The sequence below is a fragment of the Temnothorax nylanderi genome, unplaced genomic scaffold (assembly GCF_030848795.1).
Source record: "Temnothorax nylanderi isolate EJ_2023f unplaced genomic scaffold, tnyl_v1.0 TNYL_tig0017_pilon, whole genome shotgun sequence".
In the NCBI taxonomy this organism is placed as follows: Eukaryota; Metazoa; Arthropoda; class Insecta; order Hymenoptera; family Formicidae; genus Temnothorax; species Temnothorax nylanderi.
The window spans coordinates 1,302,062-1,320,741 of record NW_027249079.1 but is presented as its reverse complement, the minus strand read 5'-3'; the positions used below and the strand labels follow the sequence as shown (position 1 = coordinate 1,320,741).

General features: G+C 38.4%; 1 protein-coding gene across 8 annotated transcripts in view; it reads right to left on the bottom strand.

Moving 5' to 3' along the window:
• LOC139768667 (pleckstrin homology domain-containing family G member 5) overlaps positions 1-18,680 on the bottom strand; it is a 125,183-nt gene that overhangs the window by 74,299 nt on the left and 32,204 nt on the right. For 2 of the 8 annotated variants that reach the window (XM_071699102.1, XM_071699103.1), the window contains 3 exons: positions 5,304-5,394; positions 4,709-4,799; positions 1,414-1,504 (listed from right to left, as the gene is read on the bottom strand). In XM_071699102.1, coding sequence (XP_071555203.1) covers positions 1,414-1,504; positions 4,709-4,799; positions 5,304-5,394 — 273 coding nt within the window. Of the gene's footprint in view, positions 1-1,413; positions 1,505-4,708; positions 4,800-5,303; positions 5,395-9,088; positions 9,478-10,123; positions 11,377-13,426; positions 14,503-14,526; positions 14,992-15,632; positions 15,729-15,752; positions 16,119-18,680 lie in introns of those variants that run through there. The other 6 variants (XM_071699096.1, XM_071699101.1, XM_071699099.1 and 3 more) reach the window with 6 other exon arrangements.

The following is an 18,680-nucleotide window of genomic DNA, read 5'->3' as shown; positions in this document are numbered from 1 at the left end:
CTCTGAAGGGCAGCAGCGCGAAGAGGAAAAAGGAACGACCGGACCGGCATAAAGAAACGAAAGGTGGCAGACGGATTCTCGTGAGAGGCGCAGTGGCGGATTTGAGAGCACCGAAGGCTTTAAGCGGAGCTACAGTCGAGGATCTGTAAATCTATGTATTCCCCTTCGAGGAAAGATACAAAATATAGAATATTCTACTCAATGTAGGACAACGATAGTAGTAATTGTAGTAATCGCAAACAAACGGTGTGAATAGCAATAAATTACAGCAACTTTTGGCCGACCGCTCGGACCATTTATAAGTGAATCCGCGACTGCGCGGGAATCGCCGCTGCTCTCTCTCTCTCTCTCTCTATCTCTCTCTCTCTCTCTCTCTTTGTGTTTTTTATTCTTATTTCCTTCCTCTCGCCACGGTGCTGGATCTTTCTTGCTCCCTCCTGCCAACTGGCAGTAAATCTCACAGCACTCGTCTATCGCTCTGAGCCCGAGGCTGTGAAATCTTCGCTTTATCTCCCGGACACCAACTCGATCGTGCGTTTCCGAATGTCTCGTCCGGAATCGCAGGCAGGATCAGATCTCGTGTAAACATGAAGAGGTTAGAGAAACAGGGGGACGAGATTACGCGAATCAGTGACCTTTGCTTATCGGTTCGTGAATTGACCTTTGTAATTTCGATCGATCAGTCGCTCCGATAATGGACCAACTACGATAATAATTTAATTAAGACGAATATTATTTTCAATTAGATGTACAATATTTTCATTTTCCGATTACGAAAAGATAGCTTCGATAATAATTAAAATTCGACCCATTTGAGTTAATGATTAAATAATTAGAATATTGGTTGATAAGCTTCCGTGGGCGTTGCGTTAATTCTATGTAAAAGCTCTTAACTCTTACACTGAATATTCTTGAATAATAAACAGACCTTTTTCGCCGTTTTAGAAGCGAGTTTTCCTTGACGGAAAAATATTAAATATCAATTTTATTTGTATGGATATAAATAAAGTTTTTCGATTTAAATGTAGCTTGAACATGTAATGAATATGCAAATATCGTACGTAAATTTAATTTATACTGCAAAAAATCGTTTTACAAAAAAATATATTACTCGATGCTGCAGATACTGCGCACATGAATGTTAATTAGATATTTATAGAGAAAAAAACAACCTATTTTTCAATAAATTTAATGACGACGGGTTTAATAAAGTCACACGAGTTGTTTTTTATAGCAAGCACAGCTGACTGATCGTTTTTATTAAAGCGTCCATTCTATCGGCAATATTTGCGGAGACATTAATTTTATTGCAGCGTACCGCGAATTATTATACGAAATGTTTTTTCGAAATAAAATAAGTGGCGCATCTACAGAATAATTAATTTGATGAGAAAAAAAATGAAAAGGACTCACCAAATGCTGTTTGATGAAATTTCCCAGCGGAGATAACTTTCGGACGCTGGATCTGAAGTTTCCCCGTCCGTTCTTGACCTGTTGCTCCTTTCTATAAAACAAAAATACGTTGAATTATTTGGATTAGCTTTCTTTCGATCTTACAATTAATCAGATCCAAAAAAGAAGATAAGCTAACACGGTTGAAAACACTTTACAAATATAAACGATAACAACCAATCTTCCAATTAAACCGCGAGAATTTACTTAGATTCAAATAATACTTTCTAACTTTCCATTGATAATAATTAATTAATTAATTTCCAGTATATCTGTCAATTCCATTTAAATATTCATATTTTTATATCTTGCTTATATTTTTGCTGGAAAAATGATAGTGCTCGTTGATCGACTTTCGTAATCCTCGAGCCGTCTATCGCGTACTTGAAAAGTATAGTATAATACTATTCTCACAATAACAGAGTAAAAAGTGTACTCGATATACGCTTTCGTCTCGATATGGAAAGATTCTCGATTTCTAGAAAGTGACACCGGATTCTGTTAGAATCTCGGTGTCACTATAAATATCGATATATTTCACCGTTCTTAAGCGAAACGAAGTTACCCCTGGATTTTCGCTCCTTACTTCAACCTCACAGGAAACCGATACAAATTCCTCAATGCCTTTCGCGACGCAAGAGATAGTGCCTTTACATTTGAATTTCAGGCGAAGAGATACGCGTGAAATATATTATCGCAGTTTTATATTTGAATAGATAAAATTTTGACTTAAAATGTTCTTCTTCATTAACAAATGTAGCGAAGTGAGTGGCGAACTTTTTTGTTATATTCTATCGTCGTCGGATTGTTGCTTCGCTGCAAAATTACTTTTCAACGTTGTAATATTACGTAGAAGTATGTAATATCAAGATATCCTTCTGAGATTTCGGTATTTACCAGAAAAACCAAATAGCTGCGTCGCAACTTTCCCGTCGTAATATTCTCGTCGACAAAGTACCGGCAAAGAACGTCGCGACTTAATTCAGTTCTTGCAAACATTGCCTAGCTCGTAATTAATGCGGTCAGGTCTTTATCTCACAAAGGAAGGCGTCAACTCAGGGTATCGTAATAGCGAAATACTCGGGTTTTAAAATGACGAACGTGCGAGGAAATGTTTTATTCGTGAAAACTTCACGGCGCGCGGTATTCCACAGTTATCCTTCCATAACTGCGTCTATTTCTTTGCGAGACCCAAAAATTCAGGAATATCGAGGGAGAGAAGGAAACTTGCGAAAGATAGAATGGAAATGTCGGCCACGATGTTTCACGTTTTCAGTCTGCTCGCCAATGCGTGAAACCGGTATAAAAGTGAACTATATTATCAGCACGTTTCTTTACATTATTCAGAAAAATGATCATCACTTTTCTTTTCCTTCTATGTTCTTTGTGGTCGTCGCAAAAAGATCGTCAGATAGACGATGATTGAGATAATTTCACAATAATCTTTAAAAAAAATAAACAACAATAGTATATAATTCTTTAGGAAATTGACAATAATTTTTTCTAACAACAAAATTGTCTCATTTAGCATAAATGCTTGCAGCTGTCACAACATATTTGTGTAATTAGTTTTGCGACAGTAAGAAACTAAGGTTTACCCAGCACGATTAATCAATTGTTCGGTGAATATCGATTTTCTATATCGCTCTTGTGTAGGATATATATATATATTTTTATTTTACTAGCAATAAATGTCAGGAGTGGACACAAAATACGACGATTGGTGAAATACGGGTGTACCGGCGCGGCGCGCGGAGCACCCATGTGGAATATCAAAGAATAATGACTGAGGATCGAGGTGAGGCGGTGGCTGGAAAATAGGAGAGGAATACCGATGAGCTTTGGACCCCCTTCCCCTCTCGTTGTCAAAATAGTTCCGCATTCCCTTGCTTATTCTCGAAATCGGGGCACAAAGTTCAATAATTGGCAAAAAAGTTAAATCTTTTAAAAGTTCATGGATTTAACACTGTAGGCGCCGTTTTTTATTTACAATGGCAACATTTATTTTACGGTTGTAAAAAGAAATAAATTTTTCAATATTTTTTCAGAGAGGTATAAGTATATAAGTGTAGAAGCAAGATAAAATAATTCAACTAGTCATTAGCACTGTTGAACATTTTGGACACAACGTTTGTAATTACACATTTATAAATATCTATATCTAATATCATATATTTTAAAATTTATAACGTTTCTCTGTTTGTAATCATAAAGTGATCTAACGCTGACTGTCCTACTTTTAGGCTTAGAGCGTCGAGATGAATGGCAAGTATGTAACGATATGTGTCGCGCGATTTGGACTTTTGTTTCACGGAAACAAACTAAATTGCTGTAGCGAGCGGCGGACTTGATTTACCGACGATCTAGTAACTTGTGTTTCGATTGCACGTGCAGCTGTGAAACATACACTTCTCCGGGAAAGCTATTCATTTTGCGCGAATAGCGCCCTTGCTAGCGGAAAGAGGAGAGGAAGGCAATAGTTTAAAAGTTCCGCGTACGTGCAAACGAAGGAATTGTTTTATTAATCAGTCGCGATGAGACCTGCGTAATATCCGTAAAAGAAGTTCCTGAAGATCGAAGCGCGAACTTTAAAAATGGTCCAAACGAAACGCGGATCGCAAAATATATATGATACGATCCAAATGTTCCGAGTGTTTCGAAGAGAATTAATGCGAATTCTTTCACCTGTTTCTCGATTTCGTTCGATCTTCGAGCCCATCGCCGCTGCTCTCTGACCAACGCTGTGATTTATCACAGATAGTTTATTGACCTCCTTCTGTCTTTCTACCCTTCTTTTCAACTGTAATTTATTATCCTGCTGACGAAACGAAAGAAGTATTCGTGCGAAAACCAATGGGCGATGTTTCACGATTTTTTTTTCTTCCGTTTACGGAAAGCACAGCAAATTTTTAAGGGTCGACTACAACAATCAATCGTTCAAGCAATAAAAAAAAAATGAGAATTGTCATTTTGATAGTTGGATGGATCCAAATAAATCTAATATTCGGTAAATAAAGATAAGGAAAAGAATAAAATCAATTTGTAATGCATTTAAGTCAGGCGAGCGAAGAAAAAATATTCGGAAATCATCGGATAAAATATAAAATTTTACAAATAATCGGCTTTCGTAATTTTTGCCTTCAGATATAGGAATCTAATGCAATAATTAAATCGTTATTAACGTCACAATCAATTATTGAGAATGAGTTGCAGATACAGGCGAATAGAGCAAAAGAAATCAGTCGGCCATACTTACAGCGGTAATTTCGTTTCATTGTCATTCGTGTCGATGGCGACGCGACTCAAAGCCGGAAGACTGCTTGCTTCACAGGGCGGTCTGCTTAGATCTGAAATACGACGAAAAAAGGTTCTTCAAAGGGGCACACCATCATTGCGTCTCACTTATATAAATTTTACAGAAAAATATAAAGCTTAATCTTGTCCGAGAGAAGAGAAGATTATGTAATCCTGGGGGAGGAGAGGGAAATTCAGAAAAATTAAGTTAGCCAACTCGACTCCTATATCCTTGTAAAATCTGAAGGAAGTTTATGTTTCGTCGCGTATACTTCGCGACTATTAATCACTTTCTAGAAATTAGCCGGACAATTAATTTTAAACTTGGCAAAATTACGGAAGTGAATGTGGACTTGTGTCGTAATGAAAAATATGAACGGAGTAAAAAAAACATGTAAAATATATAATTTTTGTTATATGTACAGCTAAATTATAATATATGATAAGGGAAAATAGAGAAAAGGAATGTCGAGCAAATAATTCCTTTAAAAACTCTCTTATTCAATGTAATAATAATTATGTAATTGTTACATAATAATAATAAATGATATAATCACCTATATTTGAGTGATAATAATCACTGTGACGTCCATAAGGAGGTGCCGTCGGATGTGAGAAAGCGTTTACTCTCCGTCTAATATTCGTGGCCTGCAAAGCGAATGGAAACATCTCATATAAATCCTGTTTAAGAGATCGCTTGACTGTACAGATATAATACATTCGGAAAAGGTCACAGATCTCGCGCCTTTGTCGTTATTGATAAACGATTCTACTAACAACGAGAAAACGAACGCAAAAGAGGATAAATAACGAAGAGTCACTAATCTTCCCAATTTCGATGAAAAATTCATAAAGTGCCCGGAATATATTTTCCTTTTCCATGCCGGGATTAAAATTTGCGTCCTGTTAAGAAGAAGGATCTAATATGGTCGTTAAGTTAAGAGCTTGCTTCTTATTCAGAGATTTTTCCTTACAAAGAGATAGATCGATAAGATAAGTTTTTTTGTTGAATTTTCCACACAAATACGAGTCACATTATGGAATATGACTGGTGCAATCGTAAAAGATAAATAACTGAATAGAAAACTTGGAAAAATCGCTCTATATCTTTATTTGCTTACGATTTTCTTACTTCCGTAAAAATTTTGATGAGTACCAAGATATTGTAACTATATCGCAAAATTATAATTTTGCATGCAGATGAGTTATATGTACAGTATTTTTCGCGATGTATTTATTTTTTGAGACCTTAGAAGAACTTCGAGAACAACATATTGTAACTGCAATGTTTAAGGAGAATTGTATGTATGATAACTTTTTCTTTTCAAAAGTTTCTTGTTTTAGAAGAGAAATAAGACAATTAGTTAATATAAAGTTATGTATATAAATTATGATTGCAATATTTTTTCCAAGCATATTATAAACAACACAGCATTGAAAAACATAATTATAATTAAATATAGCTTAAAATGTATTGACAATAATTCTAGTCCTATTAATATATTAACAGAATAGCAATTTAATTTATTTAAAATTTTAAACAACTTATTAGATATTCTGCATTAAATTATATTATTCACATATATTCTCATTACCATTAACTTGACATGCATAGATATACATTATTTTATATATTATTTTAATTATAAATGTATAGATATCGCGCCGTATGCTTTGTGAAACGAGTATGAATTTTAAAATGCGGTTTGTTTCAACCATGTGGGCCATCGCGAATCGTTCTCGTTGCAATTTACGCATAGTGATATAGTCCCGCGTCACGTTAATGAGATGAACATATGTCTGTGTATTTATATTATTTACAACAATCTATTTTATACTATATATTTTACACACATACACATAATAAACAAGAAAGAATAATAAATCTGAGAGTGCGGTAAGAATAACACTGAAGTTGCGTCTAGGAGGATTTGCGAAAAAATTCATAAACTTTGGCGCAATTCAACAGTCGTCGTCGCCATTAATTCTCGACGTGGAAGCAGGATGAGTTTTTCGCCAAGTTTTCCGAGAGGAAAAAGCGTCTATACGTGGTAGACCTACATTGCCAAGAAAAAATTGAGAGAGAGACAGAGAGAGAGGGGGGGGGGCGGAAAGAGCGGAAGTCTCATTACGCTTGCAAATTTTTCATTAGCTATCTACACGTAAACAGCACCGAACCGTGCTAAAAACCACTACTATCTTGTTAAACACGATGCTTATTGCTTTTCCGATTAACACCGCGCAGAAATTAAAAATTCATCTTGCCATCAGCGACGCTTAGCAGCAATTTTACATCGCAAATATCTATTAATGTACACTAACGGCTGTCTGCAAATTATTCAGTGTCTGCTAATGTACTACTTACGGTGTTGATCATTCGTGAATACGAATAGATTGACCATATTATTCGCACTAAATTATATCGATCGTTCGCGAAATAATCGCGCGGCGTTTCCGAGATCTGATTCTCTATGGAGAACAACGTATACCAATCGAAACAATTATAAGGATGTTTTAGGTCACTTAAAATGCGGACTCGTGAATGGTATTCTTGTTCCCGCTCGTTGGATTGCGAAGTCAGTGAGTCTATCTCATGAACGTGTAATTGCTACATTTTCAGAGATCGCCCAGCAGCCAGACAATTCGCAAGTCAAGTTGTCAATAAGACAGCGGAAGTCGGTGCTGCGAACTAAGTGCACAGAGCGCGATTGTATCATGTTAAACGTAGACACTGGTACGGATGCAAATGGATTAAACGCTTAGCCGGTTTCGCGTGTAAGATTCAGACCTGATTGTAGCTGGAGCACGATTCAGGTGTTTGAATTCCTACAGAACAATAGTCCCGGTTAGAATCCGACGATATCGTTTCCTCGCGAAATCCTGGTTTACTAAAATGATACGGTTCTCAACCTCAAATAGTTGAATTCGGTATTCAAAAAGCAACCGGCGTATTTCGTACCGCGGACGTTCTGCAGTTTTGGTTCAATCTCAAATCCGCCGTAAACCCGGAAGGTTTTAATGGCTACTGTCTCCATTAATTAGACTTTTAATTAGATTCGCTTTAATTAGACTCGATCCGCGTACAAAATAAGAGATTCTTTACCTGCCAAGATTAATTACCGCAAATACGTATTTGAACTTTAATTTTATGACACGCTACTAATTTCCATATAGAATTATGATTTGGTAGTCAGAGCTAATCGATAGTTCGCGAGCAAGAACGTCTCATCATTTAAATTACAATACTATCGGTGTTTTAACCGCCACATAAATCGATAGTCTCGATTCGTTCGTGCACGGCACGGAATCATGTGCTGGATGCTTCCGCGGCCGAAGTTTTCTTTACTCCCGTAAAGTTAACGCGCCCCATTTTCAAAATTTCGATATAACTGATGGTTCTGACCCTCGAAGGGAATTTTGATGTAATTGACACCTCTCTATTCTCTATGGAATGAAAGTTCACGAATAAAAAAATTTTGAGAGAAAGAGAGAGAGATAGTGGAACTGGGATTTACTGAAGTAGAAAATTTGATTCGGTGATTAGGTAAAAATATGCTCGAGTCTTTCGTCAATTCCCGACGGTATGAGGAGCCGCTGTCCGGTAAAAAGTTGTAAATTGAGCGAGACTTCTCCGGGGCACGAGAGACGAGAGAGGAGGAAAAAAACTCGCGGCAAGTAAGAGGATACTGACCGGGATAAAGACCGGTGGATGAGGCAAATAGAATCTCATTAATCTCTCCGAGCCAGTTTAACGAGACTTAAGTCTTGGACAGCATGCTTCTGGCGAGTTTCTAGAAAACGATAAAGATCGCGTCTAATTGTTAATTACGCCTCGATTCGGCGATGGTGCACGAAATATACCAGACGATGTCGAGATCATCATGCATCTCGTCTTGCCATTGAACAATATCGAATTAATTGCGATTTTTTAATTGCGCAACAGAAAAGATATATAAGACAAATAAATATCAGGATGGAAGAGTTATACAATCCTTTAGATAGAATTTGCGAAATTCTCTCGGGGGCTACATACATTTGTGACGTTTGTGAATTTCGCTCGAGTAACAACTTTCTCAAAATTTCTGAAAAATAACTCTCGAGGAAAAGAACTCTTAAAATTCGCCAGCGGAGAATAATTCATGCTCATTCTGTACCTCTCATCATTGTTGATGATTCTTGCTGCCGGTATATTTCCCTAAAGTATCCCTTTCAGAAAATAACAAGAAAAAATTACGAACTCCGCGGGTATAACTTTTAATCGCGTAAAGTTTCGCCATTTTTTAGGGAGTTAATAAATATATGCATTCCGATTTTTTTTTTAAGGACAGCGCGAGATCCTTACAGGATACTTCTCCATCAGACTGTGCGTCCTGGTGACTTGAACCCCCCTGCTGTCGAAGGCTTCCTGTTTGGAAGCGCCCGCCCTCTTGCAATCGGCGTCGACCTCATCCTCCGCTAGCGAGCTGAGACTGTTGTACCACTGTACGCTGCTGGTCCTGTAGGGCTGCCTCGAGGGCTCGTGGCTGCGATGGAGATCCTTGCTGAAGCTAAAGCTACGCCTGATCGGCTGCAGGCCGCGGTTTATCGCCGCCGGTAACTCAGCCGCGCTCCCTCTTAACAGAGCGCCGAATTTCCGACGGAACGACGGACGCCGTTCGAGCTTCTCGCTCGGATTGTCTGCGTTCCTCGACGAGTTTTCCTTCAACGGTGATCTCTTGACGCCGGAAGATTCTTGAGAAATATCCGACGATATTAATAATCAAAATTGCCTTCTTCAATTTTATATATTACAAAATAGCTCAAAATGCGTGTTTTTCTATTCAGGCTTTAATATACATTTAGGGATTGAAAAATAATATTTTATTTCTATTAAATGCTATCGAAATCATTTTAAGTCACTTTAAATATATCTTTATTAGTTCATGAGTTTGATGCAACGTGATTCTAATTATTTTTATTAGAATAAAATAATCTATTGATTTTTATTTCAATTCTTTGTAATTTTGTCATTTAATTTTAGTTAATTCAAATTAAGAGCTAATTATTGAACGCGTTTACCTCAATGTTAAATTTTACAATATTTCACTATCTCTGACCTTAGAATTTCTAATTCTTTTGCTTGAGAAAAATTGTAGAAACTTATTTATTATACTTATTGTTAATTATTTTCAATTATCTCCATCGAGAAATACAATTTGGCAAGTCTAACGGCGCGGCGTCACGTTGATTCGATCTCTGACAATACAGACGCGGCTAAGGTAAACAATTACTTTCCCGACAGTTTCGATATTTCGCCGAAGGCAATGTTAATCAACGACTCTGGCTAATGCTTTTCAAGAATTTGCAAAGAGTGATTAATATCCAACGCTTTATGCACCTGCTTCCGGTTTCGCTTGCTTGCATTCCTTCGTGGGCCCCGGCTGCGTCACATTCGCGCTTTCGTCATTGTAATTCGTTTTGTGGATCGACTTGCCCTTTTTCGAGGACCTCTTTGCTTCCTTCTTGAGTGTCATCTTTCCTGGTCGGATATCACACCAAGATCGATCGCGCTTGGACGATCACACTCAATGACATCACACACGTTACGCGATGTGAATGGCGATCCGTTTATTCTCACTCGATGACCGAATCGCATAACTTTCCGTCACTCAGAACTCGCGCACGACGCGTCTTAGTTGTAATTTCTACAAACACGCACACCCACATATACACAGACAGCTGTGTCGTTAAACGGTATCACTCCGATAACGTGTTATCGTTGCAGCGCCAACGATATCGACTGTATCGTTAATATCGCGTCCACTCACGCTTTTTTCCTTTCCGTGTATTTAACGAAGCCTGGAAGTTGAGATAAAATCGATCGTCAGAAGTTGAGAACTTTCTTAAGCCTCCTCTAAGCCGCTGATCCGATTTACGATCTCATATCTACCACTGTTTTTTTTAAATGCCCTCCTACCGTATTTTTAGCCGATACACCGCGCAATATTTCGAAATTGAACGCGTGCTTCTTTTATGAAATGGAAAATACTTCCATCCCGTAGCGTCATTTTTCAGATTTCACGAATGCTTTCCAGCTCTCAATATTTACGAAAAAAATTAACCTATTTTGACGTTGCGTAGAATTGTTAGGAAAATTACAGCTATTGTATATAGTAGGAACATTTTTCTGTTTATCAAGAAAAGATCGTACGACTCATCCTTCGTTATTGCCCTCGTTATCACCATTATGTTCATAATTTATCTCTTCCAATCGAGTGATCAATTACCGAAACAAGACTTAATACTCTAATAGAAATCGTCGCTTATCGCGATGGAAAGGAAAAGGTCGATGTCTGTTTCATTAATTATTGAATAAAAAGTAATTCTATCATTATGACAAATGTTGTGCCACTTCTTTTAAAGAAACTAAGTTAATTTTAATTTCAGGAGAGAGAAATGCCCAAATTCTTCGTAGTATACTTCTGTATTTCCTGTGACATTAGGCATCCTATCATAAAACGACAGTCAATTATATTCCACGAAATTAACGCGCACCATGTTACAACAATTGCTATCAATCGTTTTGCTACCTTGAACACCGAGATAGTATTTCCGCACGAAATAGATCGTATCATTTAATTTCGACAACGTTCTGCTTATTTTTTCTTTCACAGTCGATTTATTACAATGACATTTTTAGGAATAAGAAAAGTAATATTACTATATTACAAAAGAATAATTATCGTTATTATGATTTTAATAGTTAAAAGTTCTTATATTGATTTTTAATTTATATAAAACCCAAGTATTTTTAATTGTAATTAACGTAATATATTTCGCGAGACATTTATCAATAGGACTACTTTTCGTAACTGTCTTCTCGATCTGGCGTCAGTAGATTCTTATCAAGATTCATAAATTTTTGTATGCCTTAAAGCTCTCTGCTTATATATCGTCTACGAATAAAGCCGATAATCAGCGCTGGTTATCAAGCGCTTAATTATATCCCGCACCGTATATACCTCCGCCGCATTCCTTCCGACTCCGCAAAACATAATTCGCGTCGCACCTAACATTAGCATGATCACGGCTGAATTGCGGCGGTCGAATCCCGTATCTGGAGCGCGTAATTTACGCGCCTCGCGCGCCCGCGTATGCAATATCGCGGCATTATCGCGAGAAAACGGATTATAAGACCGCGGTTAATCCCGGCCCGTGAATCGTGATAAGCTCGCGCGGACTGCACTCCGTTATCAGGCGGTCCCGCACGGCGGGTTCACGGGCTGCGACGACGCGGCGGGCAATTATTGTGCCCCGGAATAAAGCGCGAGTCCTTAGACGTCACTGTTTAATGCACTCGAGTGCCAGCCGGCCGTGTCTTCGACAAATATTTGTCGACACTGCTCCGCGCTTAATCGCGATCAAATCGCACCAGGGATCCGGCTTGCTCAGATGAATTTCGCGCGAACGATATCTGTATCAAATTCCTTCGAAGCTCCGATGTTCGCGCGACGCACGGAGATTTTTCGGTATTTTAAAACGCTGTCTCTTCTTTCAAATTCACCGTGCGCGTTGCTTTAATTTAGTACTAAACGCACTAAGCAATCTATAACTTGTTTCCGAAATTTTGCTTATAATTTTATATGATATGTATAAATGTATTTTAATGTACGCACTTTAATACGTATTTTATGTGTGTGTGTGTGTGTGTGTGTGTGTGTCTAATCCTTCAAACGATTCTTGCATTACACGATACATGAAATTATAATAAGAATTACCCTGGATTCTAATGCTAATTATAGATAATTATAGGCTCAAAATATCAAAGAGAAACCCAGTGTTATTATATTCATTATTATCTCTTACATTCTCTTGCTTTATTTTTATCTTTCGTTTCTAAGTTAAAAAAATTTAGCAATTATAATCGTATACAAATTGCTGGTATATAGATTGATAAACATACTTAAATATTCTTTTTTACCTGTTTTTCGCAAACGTTTGTTTACGTCTATACAAGTGTTGCGTTCTCTAGAAGAATAAGTAAAGAAACATGTATTTTCCAAGAATCAGTGGAGATAATATGTTATCACGCGATTGTCGCATGTATCAAGAAATTACACGTTATATGTTACATAACGATTTGTTCTGCTAGTGCGTCAAGCCTATAAGATTATATATGGATACAGTACTAGAGTGATAAAAAAACGCAGTTTTAAAATTGAAGTATGGCTTGCGAGCGATTCAGTGAGTTAAAAAACACAAATGTGCGCAAAATATGATTTTAATTGATCGAGCATGACATTCAGCTCTTTCTTGTGAATATCACGTAAAAGTGCAAACCCACGCAGCAAAATTTTGACGAGCACTATTTCGTGGAATCAATTGGAGATGAGTCGCTGGAACGGATTGTGCAATCTGACACGTACACCGATGCAAAAACTAATGTAGGATTGAATTCATTAATTCGATAACCATCTGCGGATCCGTACTATTTATATGTGTACGATAAAAAGGTTTCAATTTAAAAAGCCATTTCGCCAGACCGCGAAGAACGCGTAGCGCGCAATACAGTTTTTATGCAGTTTGTATATTACTTTCAATCTAGATTGTCGCATAAAAATTGAAAATTTTCATCGCTTCGAGAAAAAAGTTAACGTCTTAGCGTAACTTTTTAAATTAAATAATCATCTAAAAAAGATACCTTATAGTATCGTCAATAATTTTTCTATCATTTTCGTTCGATTACTTGACCTCGATAATTACCGACAGTAACTCGACACAGTTTCGCGTTGTTTTACACAAACGGCCGCGACAAGTTGACCCGCGCGTTTCACCAGCATAATTCCTTCAATTAAAGTTTCTCTTTCGTCGTGGTATACAGAGTCGATCGCGCTTTAAAGTCGGTCAAGGTTACGGTTTATCGACAATCGTATAACACCCCGTATACAGGCGGAATATTCGATCGGTCGCGTATTACGTTCGATTCGTAACAGCGACATGAGTCTTTGTTTCTCTCTCTCTCGTTGTGCCGATCAAGCCAAACGTTTTTACGGCCATTTGCACGGCCGCGTAAAATGTGGAGAGAGGGTACAGATAACCGCGATTTTATTAGTTCGATTTTTCCTTCCGCCACGAACGAGATCCCGGAGAAACTTTGTTGGGAAAAATTCACGTCAAAGGATGCCGCCCAAGCTCGCGAGAATTCTCTTTTACCGTGTTAATATTGCTCGGTTTATCGATTCAATTATCTGGAATTCGAAATATAAGCAGCAATCAGCAATATAACCGTCACTTTTACTTTATTATGCCATCCAAATCAAGCTTTAAAATGTTTTATACGATTTGTGTGTACGATTGCGCGACATTTCGCTATGCAGCTGTTTAAGCTTTCACTTTGATTTCGAACCTCTCCGGATCGCGAAAATTTTGCCGCGCAATTCGACCGACGTTAAAATTGCTCTGCAACGCGCACTTGTATTTATATTTATTAATATTGTATATGCGATTAAATTATATGACCGTCATATCATTATTTTATGATCAGTCGCGCGAGAAAATGACATCTGCATTAATTTTATATTTATTATCGATGCGAAGACCTCCGATGGTTTTAATTCGCATAAAATCTGCATAATTAAGGCACACAATCACCGATACTTTCAATAATTCTCCCCGATCGCGCGTATAATTAGTCGGAAAAATGCGGCATGCATGGACAAGCATTTCGCTACGCGAGATTTCGCGAGACGCTTTCACGAGAATTTATTGACGTTTTTAATTGAGCAAAATTATAAGAATTACAAGGATTTCTCGCGAGATATCCTATCACCGTCCTGATGCAAAATCGCGATGCGCTCGCGTCATGCACTCGCGTTTCCACACTCCACTAGAATAAATTCCGTTGTCTCTAATCAAGCGTTTATTAAAGAACACAGCTCCATGAGTCTAATTTCGCAAGATAACGAACACACTGAGCCGATCCAAGGTCGCTCGTTATCGCCGTGTATACGTGTAGTTGCATCGTAATATTCCACTGGCACTAATTCAATTTACATTACATCGCGATCGATAACGAAAAGGAGCCGTTCTCGGCAACTCGCACTTTTCCCGTTTCCCTCGCTTCCGCCTTATCGCGGTTTCCTTCTTGACTTCGTTTTTCTCGGACGACCGGTGAAGCGCAACGATGTGACACGCGACGATAAGGCCGCGCTTCGGCAACTGACGAAGGTGCCGCTTCATTATTGGCTCGGTACTACTGGTGGCTGATATAATACACCACGTAACTGATAAACAAACAAACCGCGTCGAATGAAAAAGAGATGAAGACGGCCGCACATGAGATCTCGTTAAACTTCAAGATAAAGCGTACAGTTCTCTCATAAAGACGAAAAGCTGTCCACTGCGAATTTTTACTACACACACTTGTATTACTAATTCTTTGCATTATCTGATTTTTTCTAATTATTAAGAACAAATTAACTTCTTCGTGAAATCTAAATATAACGAGATATAGAGGACGTTTTTATACGTTTCGTGCAGCTGTTTTCCGTATCAACGAGGATGAATAAGATTAAAAGCGCTGATTGCGAATAATTAGCGTGTAATGTAAATTTTGTTTATACAAAGATTGCACGCGAGCCTATTAAGATTGTATTTTTAATCAACGCTCCGATAAGACTTGTTCCTCGGAAGCACCCAACATAAAAGCCACCCTCATGATCCGAGGAATGAATTAGACGCGAAGAAGTGCCGTTCTCTTCCTGCTTTCTTCTCAAGTCGCGCTTCACCCATTTCTTTCGCGTCACTCGACGATTCTTATCGGTATTATCTCATTTTCCACGACTGTGGCGACGGCGCGGGCGGCTCCGGTCTAATCAGAGCGTTTCGATTTATTATCTCCGTGCTACCTCCAACATAGGTCGGTCTCACTCGGCGACAGCAATGCTCTCACTCACTCCGAAGCAATGAGATGCAACATACGTATTAAAGTTAATTTAACCAATCTGAAAATTGAATCTTAAAATTACCTCGATTAGATAACACTATTAAGATCAATTAAATTAATTAAATCAATTAAATCGACTTTAATATCACTTTCGCGACACTTTTCTCCACTATTTTCCAGTATTTCCCGCAGTTCTCTCAATTTTCCGCGTAGATTTATCCGATTCGTCTGAGCTGCCAGACTGCATCAGATTTTCCGTGGTAATCGAGACTCGAAACGTCACTAAACGCGCGAGAGATAATCGAGTGGGCAGTTCACATCTCGCGGATCCGCCAACTATCTATCGATTAAATATTTCATTGTTACACGTGCGACAGCAAATCTTTTCCCAATCACACTTCCGGTCACGAGCGAGCGCCTCGTCGCGTGAGCGCAAAAATTGCGGCGGCGGACTAAGCAAGAAATTAAGGAGACAGGTGAGGCGAGGTTCGATAAGCGGTTTCTGCTGGCTGCGGAGGGAGAGACGAAGGGAGAGAGAAGCACGTGAGAGAGTAGGCGCGAGCGGGAGAGAAAAACGCGAATGCGAGCCGTCGACGAGGACAAGACACACTCCACAGTGTGGAGAGGGGCACAACCGCAGTGGCGCTCAATTATAGCCGCAGTGTGGTTACACGGAATTGGCGAAACGATTACGACTGTGAGTCATTGCCGACTCAGTGCTGTCTGGTTCGGCATGTTCGGCGAACGCCGTCACCGAGTGGGTCCTAAAGTGCAGGCTTAGTAAAGAAAACTCCTTTTTGTATAGATGAAGAAGCAGCAAGAACTGAAAATGTTTAAGTAGAGATGCAGTACAAAGAAGAGAGCATTATAAGAAGAAAGTGAGACTTCAGTTTGTTCGTCAAGTGAGTCTCTTCGGAGATTCTTCTTTAGCAAGAAGAATGGAACAATGTAATATATACATAAGCAAAAAGTACAAGCTATATTTATATGCGTTTTCTGTTATTTCTGAGATATACGGTTTTACGATATCGGATGTGATAACACAATTCTTCCTCGCGGCTACGTTTGCCGTTCGTTTAATTTATCGTTTATACAGCATGCAGTAAATCACGAGATCGCAAATCGTAACAGAAATCAAGTTTCAAAGTTAAGCATCCGGCTGTAATTCGTGATTTGCGCAGACTGTTGATCCAGTCGCGCCGCGTTAATTGCTCGGAAAATTGTCCTGTTTGTGCCGTAAGATATCAGGACTCTCATCCTTAATTAATTGAAACTCGAATTACGTCGTTTTTCGACCTGCTAATGCATTTAAAACATCGTGTATCGTGCTCGTATGTGCATATACCTATGCATATATGTCGCGTCTCTCTCTTCTTCAAGGCTCGGTTACGCATTCAATTAGAAGCGTTTGATTTTACGGGCCGCGGACTTAGGAAGGAAAGAACAGGAGCAAAGCCGGCGAAAACCATAAATTTTCCAGGCGCTTATAAAGTTTACTTAAAACCCGCCGTATCCGATTCTAAGATGAAATTCACAAGGAGTTCTTTCGTTTTCTTTCATGCGACTTTTCAAGGAGTGCTCGCAAAGTTTTTAGTATGAGAATATACTTTGTCGCGTTAAGTCTCGATAAAATCTATCATCTTTAAGTACAGTATTAGCGATATAGAAAATATTTCCGCGACATTGGAATGATTAATGGACGTTGTAATAACGACGTTTTTTAAACTATTGTAAGGAAAAAATTATTATGCCGCTAAATTATATCGGGGACTGACCGCGGAACAAGTTCCACCGCGGCGAGAAATAATTTCAAGTTAGATATAATAAATTAAAGTAATGCATTAGTCGATAAAGTACCACGTAATTCTCCTGAGTGTTTGAATACTTTGAATTATACGCAGAAAGCCGAGGAGTAGAAATTTCGCTGGCGCGACGTCGTATCCCGATAGCACAGGTGTCGAGGTTTAGAGTGACATGTCAAGGAAAAGTTATCGAAGCCGCAAGAGTTCTTGAAACTGACAATATTTTGAGAATAAATATTAGAGACGATTCCATTTCACATCGAAAATTCAAATATCTCAATCAATATTATAGTTTAATTAAACGCTCATAGATTTTATTTAATAGAAAATTTCTGGCTGTATGTTAAAAACCATTTCCATTATTCCAAGAATAATGAACGACTTTTAAATAGCATTAGATTCTCAACATCTGCTTTCATTGCGGATTTGGACATAATGTATATTGATATTTACAATCCTTTAACTGTTCTTCGGCGTAAATTAAAACTTACATTAGTACTCGACCAAATTAAATATGTAAGTTCGTGAATTATCTAGTAGCTAAACGGTCGTCTTACTTTCCCTCTTAATCACGGATTGTTCCCCAAGGTCTTTGATGCCCTCTAAAATTTAATTATCTGCGCGTTGAAACGTGATAAATCGCACGAATTGCGTACTATCTCGGAAATCATCACATCGTTGCCGTTAGAGATAGGGGAATGCTGATGATGCGTTGAATTTATTGCCAACAGCAAGGGATCTTTGATGTACCCGCACGACCGATTAAAGCCTGGCGACCGGTTTCGCTCACAATTAGTAGCGATTTCCTCTCGTGGAAATAAATTACCCCCGTTCACACCTCGCTAACTCGATTTCCATGGTGTGCTATGAGACAGGTGATCGCTATCGCGAGCAGAGTTTCTGGTAATTTGCGCAATGCCCTCCCCATTAGAACGGCGATTTGGCGCATAAGGAAATTGTAAAACGACTTTGATGCACGAGCTTTACGCGGATCTTTAATCACCTTATGCTTTGCGGTCTCTATGGTCTCGCTCTTGCTTATTTACTGACTTTTGCGTCTCTTCGGAATTTCTTTTATATTTTTATTAACTCAGAGAAAAGAAATTGCATTCAAGATATTTTTTGCGCAACATATTTTTTTTCGTGTGTGCTGCATTAACTCAATCGTAGCATTATTTATTGTTAAGAGAGTGACTATGACTTTTTTA